This window comes from Maylandia zebra, linkage group LG3, assembly GCF_041146795.1.
Source record: "Maylandia zebra isolate NMK-2024a linkage group LG3, Mzebra_GT3a, whole genome shotgun sequence".
Taxonomy (NCBI): domain Eukaryota; kingdom Metazoa; phylum Chordata; class Actinopteri; order Cichliformes; family Cichlidae; genus Maylandia; species Maylandia zebra.
Window position 1 is genome coordinate 22,025,056 of NC_135169.1, and position 12,888 is coordinate 22,037,943.

Here is a 12,888-nt window from a genome sequence, read left to right on the forward strand (position 1 = left end):
GAGGTGTCAGAGTCTCAGGATGAAAAGTTTTCAGGACGAGTCCAGAGTGACAAAGACGCCCTCAGAGAAGGACGAATCAGACTTCAGCTGTCCAGACTCAGGACTGATGACTCGGGTCTGTACCTGTGTGAGGTCAACACTGATTATGGCTTCAGTGTTGGAAGATGTCGACTCAATGTCACTGGTAAGATATTTTTTTAACACTTTGCAAACATTATTCAATTCAAGTTAAAACAAAACCTGTTATTTTGGGCTTGGTCTGTTTGTTTTTAGCAGTTTTTCATTCGTCCAACCTTCAGACTGTGAGTCCACAACCAGAGAGCAGAGAAAGCCAGCGTGGTGTTGGACTGTCACTGGTATTACCACTACTAGCTCTAGTGGTCATCTGCGCTCTGCTCTGTTTAGTTGGCATAAAAAAAAGGAAACAAACATTGACGAGTGTTTCAGAAATTAAACCAATCACCACTTAGAGGACTTTTTTTGGAGGATCAGTTTGAGCCCAAATTATTTGAGCTTTAAATAAAGACCCGAGTCACAAATTTAACCAACGAACTCTTCAACATGTGTTTAAGTTCCAGAAAGCAAATTATGAAAAAAATATAATCTATTAATTAAGTTCCTATTTATTGAAGCTTTTACAGGAGTGATAAATAACATTAGTGTAAACAATGATTCTTGTTTTACTAAAAAATGAGAAATCTTTGAACAGACTTTTTCTTCTGTGTCCCATCCTGTTGCTGCATTACAAGTTTCAGCTTCATCTCTCACCTCCATGAATACTAAAGACTGTAACAGCTGATTGAGAGGGTTACCGTTTAACGTTTTATCATTAAAATAAGTAAGATATGTGATGCGTACAAGGAAAATGTTTATGCAGACATATCACTGCTGTAATAATGTTTACATTGTAAATAAAATCATTTGTATTAGAGAAGTTCTTATTTTTGTGTTTTCATTTATTTATTTTTAAACAAGTGGAAAAACAAAAAAGAGTTTACAATCAACACACAAAACAACTTTATTAACGCCAGGGCTCAGTCCCGTCTGGGTTTATTCCACCTTTATTAAAAAGACAAACATGTTTTTACTTTCTGTAGTCAGACTTTATTTTCAGCATCAGTTACTGAGTGTGTGGTTTCAGCCCCTCATTGCTTCATCAACATAGTTACTGTTTATTTTTCCTGCCATCCTGTAGAAGCCCAGAGAGCTTTGAAGAACGATGAGCAGCTCAGGTTAAACAGTCCTGTTACATCATGGAGATCTAGACTGTAAACGTTCCTTCAGAGTTTCAGAGCAGCATGAAAATAAAGCTGCAGAGACTGAATCTGGTGTTGACATTTATTAAACACGGTAAACAATAAGTCCTCTTTACTGTGGTTGGACTATTTCTGTGAGCTGATGGAGCTGAAGTTGGGATTATGCTGAGTGGATACAATGAGGCGTCTCTGAGGACACACAGCAGTCGATCAGATGAGTCCAGTCATTGCTTTACTTACTGGAGGTATTCACACAGCACAGGAATAAACTGTAGCCTGAGGTTTTACACACTTTGTATGCTGTGTGTGAAAAATTAAACAACGATAAACAACTTTTACATTAATGTTAAAGATTATGTGGGTTTATAAAACAATCTGTTGAAACTAGTTCATTCATTTCTGTGTTAAACCAACTCCTAACTCTACAGCTGCTACATCACCACATGGATGAATGTAATCCAACACTGTCATCTGGTGATAATTAGTTTACAGTAGAGTAACTGTAAACTCATTAACTCAGAGTAACAGAGTAACAGGGTTTTGTCTCCTGGCTTTATTTCTGAAAACAATTAAAAATATTACAAGCAGTCCCAGCAGAGCTGCCAACACTCCCATTAAACTATAGAAACCGGCCATGCCTCCACTTTCTGCTGTTGTCGGTCTCTGAGGGTGGAGCTGATCAGCTGCTGTAAATGACATGAAAATATGTATCATTGATTGATTGATTGATTGAAGTAAAATGTCGGTTACACAGAGTTACTCAAGTCATAATTTTACGTATAGATCAACATGACTCTGAGCAGGTAAGCTACATCAGGGCTACTTCATAGACTGTATATAAAAGATGGAGTCAGTCACCATAACGTCCTACATTGTTTAATGAAGCCATGATTAGTATTGTTTTCTTATGGTCATCTTGATGTTTCCACGTGATGAGCAGGAGGTGAATCTGAGTGAGAAACTGAGGAAACCTGAACATGAATGAAATGAACCTCTTGTTTTATTCGGTTTGAGTTCAGCAGCAGATCTACTCTGCTGTGTTTAGACTAACAGATAAAAAAAAATGTGTTTAACTGGTGAAACAGTCTGAGGTTAGAGCAGCCGACTGATGTCTGCAGGTTGAAGATATTTGAACTCTGAGAGAAACAGCCGTCTGTTTCTTCCTTTTAGTGATTGCACCTCTGATCACATGAAGACTGTGGGCAGTGGGACACTGTGGAGGTGGGCTGTAGGCTGTCCACTCAATCACACTTTAGTCATTGGAATTGTGTTTTCTGTGCTGCCTTTTATACTAATGTTCTTCTTTGCTTTTAGTTTGTGTAAGCTGAGCCTAAAGCTAGAGCAGAGATGTTTCCAATCCAATTTTATTTATAAAGCACATTTAAAACTACAGGACTGACCAAAGTGTTGTATAATAAAAAGCAAAGATGCCTCACATCAATAAATATAACTAAATGGTTGACAAATAGGACACTGAGGAGTAACTGGTGAGCAGATGTCAGAGAGCTTGAAGGAACATGTGATGTTAGGAGATTAAGGTATTTTTAAAAAGAGAAAACATTTTAAAATCAGTCCTAAAAGTCACAGGAAGCCAGTGAATGGAGGCCAGGAGACAGGAGGCTCCAGTTTCTGAGTTCTAGTAAGAAGGCCAGGTTTCAAATTTTGGACCAACTGATGGCATGAAAGGGAAACATGATTCACACCAAAATATACAGCAGTGTAACAGTCAAGTCATAATGTAATAAAAACATGTAGAACTGTAGAAAATGAGTAAAAGATAAGAAGGGATTGACCTTAGAAAGAAGTATTGGTCAGTAAAAACCCAATTTTATAACAAAATTAATCTTTTTATTCAATTTTAAGTTAAAGTCCATCGTATCATGTTGAGGTTTTTGAAACAAGGAACGGTCACAGGTCCCATTTTGGAAAACCATTAGAACTACTGGGTTTAAGTATCATGGCCTCAGTTGTGGTCTCATTTCAGTTAAAAAGGGGAAAAAAAGAAAAATGAAAGGGGAGAGTGGTTACTGAGATCAAAGATTAATGGAGGTGCTTTGCAACCACACCCTGCTATTCACTAAAAAAAGAATTGAAGTCTTTTGACGTTGACTTCATTGTTCAGGCCCAGAAGCTATGGACATCTTTCATACACAGTCTATGGTCTGTTTTAACAGCTCAGTGGATCGAACAGTGAACACCATCGTAATAAGAGAAACTAGATTAACTTCAGCTAAATCAACATACCAGTGACGTTGAGTCGAGAGCTGGCAGAGCCGAAGCCATAATCAGTGTTGACCTCACACAGGTACAGACCCGAGTCATCAGTCCTGAGTCTGGACAGCTGAAGTCTGATTCGTCCTTCTCTGAGGGCGTCTTTGTCACTCTGGACTCGTCCTGAAAACTTTTCACCCTGAGATTCTGACACCTCAACACCTTCATGAACGTGATACAGGACTGAGGATATACGACTGATAAAAAGTTCACAGAGGATGTTGAGAGTTTTGGTGGATCTGTCAGGTTTGGTGGTGAACGTCCACTCCAGTGTGATGTTGTGGTTCTCCTCTGCCTGATAGCAGGTCTGTGTCACATTGACTACAAATGATCCTGTTGAGGAGACAGAGAGGGAAAGAGAGGAGCAGACACACTGAGAACTGGAACAAATCTGTTGTTGAGCTTTATTTGGAGTTCATAAAGTGAAGCTGTAAACTAACCAGAGACACATGAGGTGAGGATGATGAGCAGCAGGATCCTGCAGATCATCTTCTCCTTGTGAGAGGAGACAGAGGTGAAGAGTCATCAACACATGAGGTCAAAGGTCAGTCAGTACAGCTAGAAGAAGGAAAATCTACAGTGTTCAATATATCCTTTACTGTAGAGCAGCATGTTCTATTATGGATGAAGTGTGCAGAGGTTTATCCAAGCTGACAGCAAAATATAGTGAAATCAGAAATGATGAGAGCCAAAGGAGGAGCACTGGAGAGGCAGCCTCACCACCCTCCTAGAAAAGAGCTGAGGAGAGCCCCTGACAGCGTGGGGAGTGGGGGGCCACCCAGCAGCCATGGTGCAGAATCCACAGGGGGCTGGGGAGACATGCCCACAGGCTCCACCAGCAGCTGGCCAGAACAGACTGAGTCCCCGGATTCAGAGACCTGAGAGCCGGGGACCCTCCACTCTCTGCAAGGGGCCTGGCCGTGCCATGGGTGCCAGGCCCCACCGAGCAGCCACTGGGAGTGTGCCAGTACATACCTGAGCACCCAGCCTCGCACACCGAGAACCACCTACGCACTGACGTCAGAGGGCATCAGCCAATGGCAGGGAGTGTGGTGGTGGGGAGATAAGCCCCCACATTTGGGGATCACAATCGTTTTTTGTTTTTTGCTATAACTGAGTTATCTCTCTATAATCTCACTGGCATCTTCACCATCAGTAGACAGACAAAAAAATCAGGTTTTGGATGTGCTCTCAGCTTTAAGCTGATCAAACAGCTCTTTAAAAGAAAGTATAAAAACAATTGTGCTCTGTGTTTTAGAATATATCAAATATTATCCAACACATGTTTGTTGGTAGCTACAGTAGTGTGCAAAAGTCTTGAGCCAGCTCTTACTTCTTTAAATTTATCTTCGACGGAAGCAGAATTTTTTCAATAATTCAAACAAACGCACCTGACTGAAACTTGTCAAGGAACCAGTTTTAAAATCTATCTTTAGGTACTTTGTTTTTAGAACCTTGTCAACCCGTCTTATTTCTGTAGTTTCATTTGCCAAAAGCTTAAATAGTCTGACAGACATGAGGCGCCAGCAAGAAGGTTTCCCAAAGAGCTATTGGCTAGAAAGTTGGTGTGTAGTGTGTCCTTAAAAGAAGAAACTGGATACATGGAGGACAAAAGAAGTAAAAGTCCTTAAAAAGAAAACAAATCAGGAAAAAATGCATAAAGAGCTGACATGGGGTGTGAGATGTTCATCTGGACTCTGGGAACTTGAGAAAACAAATGGAATTTGAGAATACAGACAAACCTGATTTTAGAGGGTTTCCTCTTAAATCCCTCGAGGCAGGAAAAAAAATCAGAAATGACATCAGACAGAGACAGCGTCTGTATTTCACTGTAACATCAGCTGGTAAAATAATAACATTATTTTTAATGATAATGAGAGCAGAGATTTCACTTTAAACACTTTCAGAGACGTTTGACATAAAAACAGAGTTACAGATACAAATACTTACTGTTGCTGTCTGCTCTTCTTTCCACTCACATTCTGCACACACCAACATCCACGGACAGATTTCACTCACTGAGCTGGAGAGTAGAGTGCTGTTAGGTTATATAAGACACACCCAACACTCACCTTCCCAGGTGTTGTTTCGCTATGACCCTGCTGAGGGAGCGCTTTCGCTGTCTGCTGAATTTAAAAGTAAAACTGAGTGTGGAAAATCTTCAGTGCAGTCACTTTTGTGCTTTACATGCTGCATCCTCTAGTTCCACATTTTTGAAAGATGTCGTTTTTAAAGTTTGCGTGATGGTGCATAAAAACACAGTTGCAGCTGATTTGATTTTGGTGGCAATCGGGACAAAATTAGAACAAATGTTGTCGTCAGTGCTGGAGAAGTAAAGGCACAAAGCAGAAAGATGTCCTGGGTATCTTCATAGTACAGATCCAGGAACACGTGGTGAGACAGGATGGGCCAAGTCAAGGTTTAGTGTCTAAATATGGGTGAAGTGAGGTGGATGGTCTGTAAGACAGTCTGCAGCTCATCAGTGTTGTTTTGGGTCTTTAACTTTATTGTTCATCTTTCATAATCAGTAAAAACAGTCTGACATATAGATCAAACTGTCAGTGTGACCAAAAGCAGCAGGTTTATAAATGTTAAACTGGACTGTTAGCCTGTTGCTGTGTGGGTGTTGATCATTAAATGATGATTATTACACTGACTACACAAAACTACATGAACTACCAGCTTCAACTGATGATTGAAACAAAAAGTTTATTAAGTGTATCCTGGCATTTTAATTTTTACTTTTAAATACTTTTTGTTATTTGTTATTTTTTATAGTTTCTTTTCTGTCCTCTGTAAATGTGATTCTGAGTTTTGTATTTTAGGTCATCTGTTGTTGTGGTTCTTTGTAAAGATGTTCTCAGTTAGTTCTTGGTTTACTGGTTGTGGGATTGTTTTACATCCTCGCTTTGTTAGCTCAGTGTGCTCTTTCATGTGTTCTTTGTTGTGTTATACTGTTTACCTGCCTGTATGCTTGGCTTCCTTGACTTCCTGGATTTGTGTTAATTTTTATAATTTGCACTCTGATTTAGATTTATATCAATGGCTCGTACTTTCTTTGTGAACTCTGCAGCTTTGCATTTGGCTCCTAACCTGCTACCATCCACAGTATGACAGTTTTATAGCTGCAGTGTAACAGACCATAACAGCCTGAGAGCCTCGCTGCTTTTAAATGCTTTAAACAGACAAAAGTGTCAAATAAGTTGTGCACAAATAAAGAGCAGAAGTGGACACAATGATACAGTAAAATATAAAATTCTTATTCCTGCCGTCTCCTCTTGTTTCAGCTGGTAAATGTTTATTCTTTTCAAACATTCGCTGCATCCTTGTTGTCCATGACTCTGTCCTGCAGCTGATGGAAACACCACTCTGTGGTTTCAAGTTTAAATGTTGTGAGTGATCAGGTAACCAGCACAACAAAGTCCAGTGTTCCCACTTTGTTCAGATTTCCCTGCTCTGACTTGGCCTCAGGATGTCTAGGGAAAAGAATCATTTTGCATCAGCGGCCAGTCCTAGTGGATTTCCCCAAAGGAACAGTTTCATAGGACTGAGTTGATTTTATGTCTCAGTACTTTGATGCTATGTTGGTAAGATTATTTAGCACTAATTACATCCATCTATATTAGGACTTAAGTTAAACGACATTTCTATTGTTTTTACTATTAGCAAACTTTGTGATGCGCTATGAAGTAAATTGTTGGTTGACAGTGACCCCTTGTGGATATTTTGAGATATTATTTGTGTCAAGTAAATAATGTTATTATGATTGTGTTTCTAGTTATCTATGACCATAATCATAGTCACACGTATATTGTAAAGCAATAAGTTCATGTACTGTTCCTGGACTGCTGCCATCTTTCTGACAGAAGACTTTATTCAGACCTGTAACCCCAACATCCCAAAATATCTTCTATAACTTCTCTTTTGTTATTGTCATGTTTGTGTTTTCTGCACAGACAAATGTTTGCAGCCACAGCAGCTAAACTGTTTCTGATCACCTGAGAAACAAAAAATAGATTTCATGTATAAATCAGATTGTTTTTATTGATTATGACTTGAAAAAGGAAATTTGCAAAAATCCGATATTGATGAGCTGTAGTTTAGTTTGTACCAGATTCAGAGTCTCCATCAGTCATTCAGTTTTAATCACACTCAGTGATGGACTGCTCAGTGAGCTCAGGAACATTATCTGATGTCCTGATCGTTGAACTTGATCAGTGATGTTAAAGCAAACAGGTGTGATCAGGTGCAGCTGTCAGGATATCTGGAGTCAGAATCATTTTCAGTTATTTCTCACGTTTCTTTCCTTAAATCAGGAGTCATTGCCTTCACCAGTGATCATGGACTCATTATTAGGTAAACTGATGCTCACCATGAAAAAAGTGACTTCTATAAACATCTGGAACTACCAAAACATATCATTAGGTATTCTTGTGAACAATTATTTGGGGGAATATTATTGTGTCGTTGGACTTTTGACTTCACTAAAGTCACAGTTCCTCCCAAATCCACAGGGCTGCATCTCTTTCTGAACTATTTAAATATCCAGCTCATCAAATTTACCAACACTGACTGTATACAGGCCTGTAGTGACAAATGGAGATTTTAGTATTTTCAAACAACATAAACACTTGAAAAAATTCCAAGCACAGTTATGAACACAGACTTCCTTCACCTCTCTTCACTCATTTTTGGAAATGTCTTCCAAAAAAACAAATCAAAACTGAAAACACGGGGATCTCTCAAAGACTACTTCTGGTTTTCTGTGCTTGGGCTTCTGCATTTAATGAAGCAAAAACGTGTTGAACACAGTAGATTTGTTAAATGCAGCTCAACATGACTTCAGAGTGAATACTGTGAGGACTCCTGAATCTCTCTATCACACAGGAACAGTTTCAGGCTGCACTTTAATAAAGATTTAAGTCGACATGGTGGTTACCTTTGCATAATGTCTGTTTTCTTGTTCTCTGCTCTACAGCAGGTTTGATGTGACTCAGAGGATCAGTTTGATCAGCAGGTGTTTGATCTTTTTCCAGTGGAAGCTTTTAATAGCTAAAGAGGTGAAGTTGGAAGAGGTGATTCATTCTGATAAATGGCTTGAAATGGTGCCGGATCATGACCATCTATGGACCCGGTGTTAAGTGGCACAGTTGTTCAGAGGTAAGTACTGTATCCTGATTCTATACTGCTCAAAAAAAGAAAAAGAAAAGAAAAAAGAAATAAAATACAGAAACTGTGAGGGTGACGAGTAGAGACAGAAATACATTGGACAGAAGGTTGACAGTCCAATATATATCTCCAGCTTACAGATAATCCTGAACTAAACAGAAACATCTGTGAGATGTTCACTATTGCTCAAAGTGAGAATAGGGAACAAAGCAGTGTGAACACATAAGAACAGAAGGGAACTACAGCAATATCTATTTGACTCTGAGCTGCTCTCCATTTTAAGTAAGGCCCTGTGCTTGGTCCATCTTCCAACTTTTCTGGGATCTCCAGAAAAATAGAACATTGTGTTCTGGTTGTATTTGTGTTGTTAGTTGTGTTACTGACTCACAGTGTTCCCTGCAGAGCTCACAGACAGAGGAGAGATTTTCACAGAGTAAATACAGAAATGTATTCACAAACAAAGAAACATTTCTTGTCATTTTTCCAGACTTGTTTGAAAATGTTTGATTCCAGATGAATCGACTCTTGTGTTTCCTCCTTTTACTGATCATGAATCAAAGCTGCTCATCTTTTCCGTTCTTTTGTTTCTGATCAGAATATAAGATCATGTCTGTAACAGAGCAGGAAAAGTGAGCTTACAGCGCCACCATCTGGACAGACAGGCTCATTTCAGCTCTAACTGTAGCTGAGTGTTGATGTTCAAACTGCAGCATTTCTGTGAGATTCTTTGAATGTTACTTTGTACATTTGGTGAAGCTGTTGCTGCTGTGATGCTCCTCCTCTATAACACTCATAAGTCAGTATATTACTGTGATATATACACTGTTTGTACCTGTTCTATTTATTTCCTGTATTTAACTTATTTAAATCTGTTCTGAGGTCAGATAACCGGTGGAAAACAGATGTGACGACAGAGCTCATATAAGATGCTAAAATACAACAGAAACATTCATGCCACTGTTTTACATCTCAGATGAGTAGACTAGGACATAGATGAGTCAGTAAAAATATAAAATACAAATAAAAGGTTCAGTTCTCTTACAAAGAAATGAACTGGAAGTGATTTTCAAAACTGATAAAGAAGTGCTGCCATGTTTCGCAACAATAACTAATGTTACCTGTCATAATGTTTTTAACCAGCTGTTGTTGTTGACTCAGCTGTCTGGAGACACCAGGGTCACATGTTTAATCTGCTTATTGCCACAATAAATAATTGTGATAATACTGAAACCTTTGTTAGAGAACTTACACTCACACATTTCTGATCATGAACAACTATCAGCAAATAAAGATGTCCAGTATTGGTGTTATTGAAGCTCCTCTCAGCTACAGTCTGATCCAAAGTGTAGATTTCTACAGCAGAGTTCTTGAACTGGATGAATCTCACGTTTGTTCCTGATGCTTCACTTTTATTTTTGTTTTAAATCCAGGCTGAACTTTGAACTACATGATGACACAACTCTGAGACCTGCTGCCTGCAGGACACAAATCATCGGTGGAGATTCTGAGGTCAACGAAATAAAAAATGGAGGCTGGGGGATGTTCCTGAATAAAGATAAAACATCCACAGTTTCATATGTATTATGGGAGAGGATGACCACAGCAGCAACAGCTTCACCAAATGGAGAAAATTACAGTATTTATTGGAACTTCAATAGACATGAAAACATTTTTTCCTTGTTCCTTTGAGGCATCACTGCTCACAACATGCTGCTCTTTTTCTCTGTTACTGATGTATAATGTAGGTGTTTGTAGGTAACTGTTGAAAACCTCAGATCACATTTATATCACTTCAAATTTATACTGACATGTTTTAAATTTTTTCATGAGTTCAAGTTGCTGAGCTGAGCTTTTCAACATCTGAACATGAAGTAAAAATATTCTGATCATTTCCAGCTTTGAGTTTGTATTCTGTGAGTCTACAAGAGTAACTCTGAATGATTCACATGCTTCTTTATATTTATCTGTGTCTTTGTGAGGAAATGAAAAGAAAAACAGCCTGAATGGAGGAAGTGAGCCGAGGAGCAGAGATGTAAAAATGGTTTGAGATCACGTCTGAGGAAGTCATGTGGAAGAAAGTCCTGTGATGTGATGTGTTCGCAAAGTATGACAAACATGTGTGTCCTACAGGTCCAGCTGACCCAAACACTACACCACCCTGTGTGGGGAAACATTCTATCACTATGTGGAAATTATCCAAAGTGATTTAAGAAACTTTTTTATGAACAATTATTACAATAGAAATGTTATTTATAAGATTGCAGATTATTTCAGCTGCATTAACTTAAATTCAGCACCAGGAAATTTAACATTTTATTCTACAACTTATTTTCCGCCATTAGTCAAAGGAAGAGAGTCGTGTAGTCTTTAGGTTGAGGGTAACTTGTTGTTTTTTGATTTTGCTCTTTTATTTCCTTCCTACAATAAACCAAATGAAAGCAGCCAGCATGGCAGACAGAGGAGCTGTTAGTGCTGTTAGACCCTGTATAGTGCTCAGCATGGTTTTTCCGCAACTCTTTACTTCTCCACTCAAAGTTGATCTCTGAGGTTGGACCTGATCAGCAGCTGTTAAAGACCAGAATGGAAATGTCAGCCATCTGGACTTTAATAATATTAAATATTACAGTTATAAATGAATCATACAGTTAAAGCTTCATAAAGTCTGTTGTTAAACAGCTCAGTCACTACAGCAGTGATACAGATGTACAAAAAATTACTATTATTTTTCTACTTAATCATCTCACCAGTGACGTTGAGTCGACATCTTCCAACACTGAAGCCATAATCAGTGTTGACCTCACACAGGTACAGACCCGAGTCATCAGTCCTGAGTCTGGACAGCTGAAGTCTGATTCGTCCTTCTCTGAGGGCGTCTTTGTCACTCTGGACTCGTCCTGAAAACTTTGCATCCTGAGACTCTGACACCTCAACACCTTCATGAACCTGATACAGGACTGACGATTTATCACTAATGAAGAGTTCACAGAGGATGTTGAGAGTTTTGGTGGATCCATCAGGTTTGGTGGTGAACGTCCACTCCAGTGTGATGTTGTGGTTCTCCTCTGCCTGATAGCAGGTCTGTGTCACATTGACTACAAATGATCCTGTTGAGGAGACAGAGAGGGAAAGAGAGGAGCAGACACACTGAGAACTGGAACAAATCTGTTGTTGAGCTTTATTTGGAGTTCATAAAGTGAAGCTGTAAACTAACCAGAGACACATGAGGTGAGGATGATGAGCAGCAGGATCCTGCAGATCATCTTCTCCCTGTGAGAGGAGACAGAGGTGAAGAGTCATCAACACATGAGGTCAAAGGTCAGTCAGTACAGCTAGAAGAAGGAAAATCTGTTAAATTAGATTTAAACGAATTTTTGAAACAGTTTTGTAGTTACAGAGGTTTTTTATTCTCTAGAGGGAAAAACAAGATTTGTTTCATGTGAATGTTCAGAAAATAATCAAGGAAAAGATCATGAAATTAAAGCAGCACAATTTTCAATATAGTTTCAAAGATAAAAGCGACATTATGAAAATTTGACCTTGAAGAAGAGGTCAGAGGTCCAAAGTAACATGATATTTAGAATATATATGCTGTCTATACAAACAATTGAAATAAGAAACAGTTGTACACACATGAAGTTTGAGACCGGCTGTGAAAGCGGTTGAGATCACTCTCTGAACTCCCCCCTGAGTCCTGTCCTATGATAATATTTTAATTCAAAAAGAAAAAAAAGTTTTGATTGAAAAAGTCAGATTTTTCCCCACTTGAACTTTTTAGATGAAGCAGTTTTCTCAGATTGTCATAATTACCAACAGAGACACTGACACAAAGTTTCTCCTGACAGTAAAACTTAAACTCTTCCTCTTTTTGAACTCAGTCTGAGTAAATGTGGCAGAGACAGTTTGAGTTTGCTTACAAACACAGAGCATCAGGAAGGACACAGAGATAAAGATGAAATACTTACTGTTGTTGGTTCATTCTCGTTAGGATGATGTTTGGTGGGGCTGCTTTCCTCATAGTGTGGACACAAACGTCAGATACGACGCAGACCTGTCAGTGGGTTTAACGTTTCATGCATTTCTTCCTCTTTCAAGATGTGTTTAACAGCTGAGCTGTTATGTAATCTCAAAACTGTACAGTTAATATCGTGAAGTATAAATGTGGAGTTCACAGTCTGGCTGATGCAGAGACCAT

At 38.9% G+C, this 12,888-nt stretch overlaps 2 protein-coding genes across 3 annotated transcripts; both read right to left on the reverse strand.

Annotated features, from left to right (window-relative positions):
- Positions 1–1,038: 1,038 nt before the first annotated feature.
- LOC143416799 (uncharacterized) lies at positions 1,039–5,538 on the reverse strand. Its single transcript, XM_076882422.1, has 4 exons — positions 5,478–5,538; positions 3,968–4,085; positions 3,501–3,860; positions 1,039–1,942 (listed from the first exon to the last, which is right to left on the reverse strand). Exons 2-4 carry the CDS (start codon positions 4,014–4,016, stop codon positions 1,773–1,775), a joined length of 579 nt encoding a protein of 192 aa, XP_076738537.1. The 5' UTR covers positions 4,017–4,085; positions 5,478–5,538; the 3' UTR covers positions 1,039–1,772.
- Positions 5,539–10,390: 4,852 nt separating this feature from the next.
- Positions 10,391–12,872, reverse strand: LOC112433265 (uncharacterized). 2 transcript variants are annotated; one of them, XM_076882417.1, is made up of 4 exons: positions 12,327–12,371; positions 11,908–11,963; positions 11,441–11,800; positions 10,391–11,261 (listed from the first exon to the last, which is right to left on the reverse strand). In XM_076882417.1, coding segments are annotated over exons 1-4 (576 nt in total). In that variant the 5' UTR covers positions 12,329–12,371; the 3' UTR covers positions 10,391–11,103. The 2 variants fall into 2 exon arrangements, with proteins under 2 accessions (XP_076738532.1, XP_024657294.2); XM_024801526.2 differs by lacking the exon at positions 12,327–12,371 and adding an exon at positions 12,659–12,872 and having other exon boundaries at positions 10,392–11,261.
- Between the last annotated feature and the right edge of the window lie 16 nt (positions 12,873–12,888).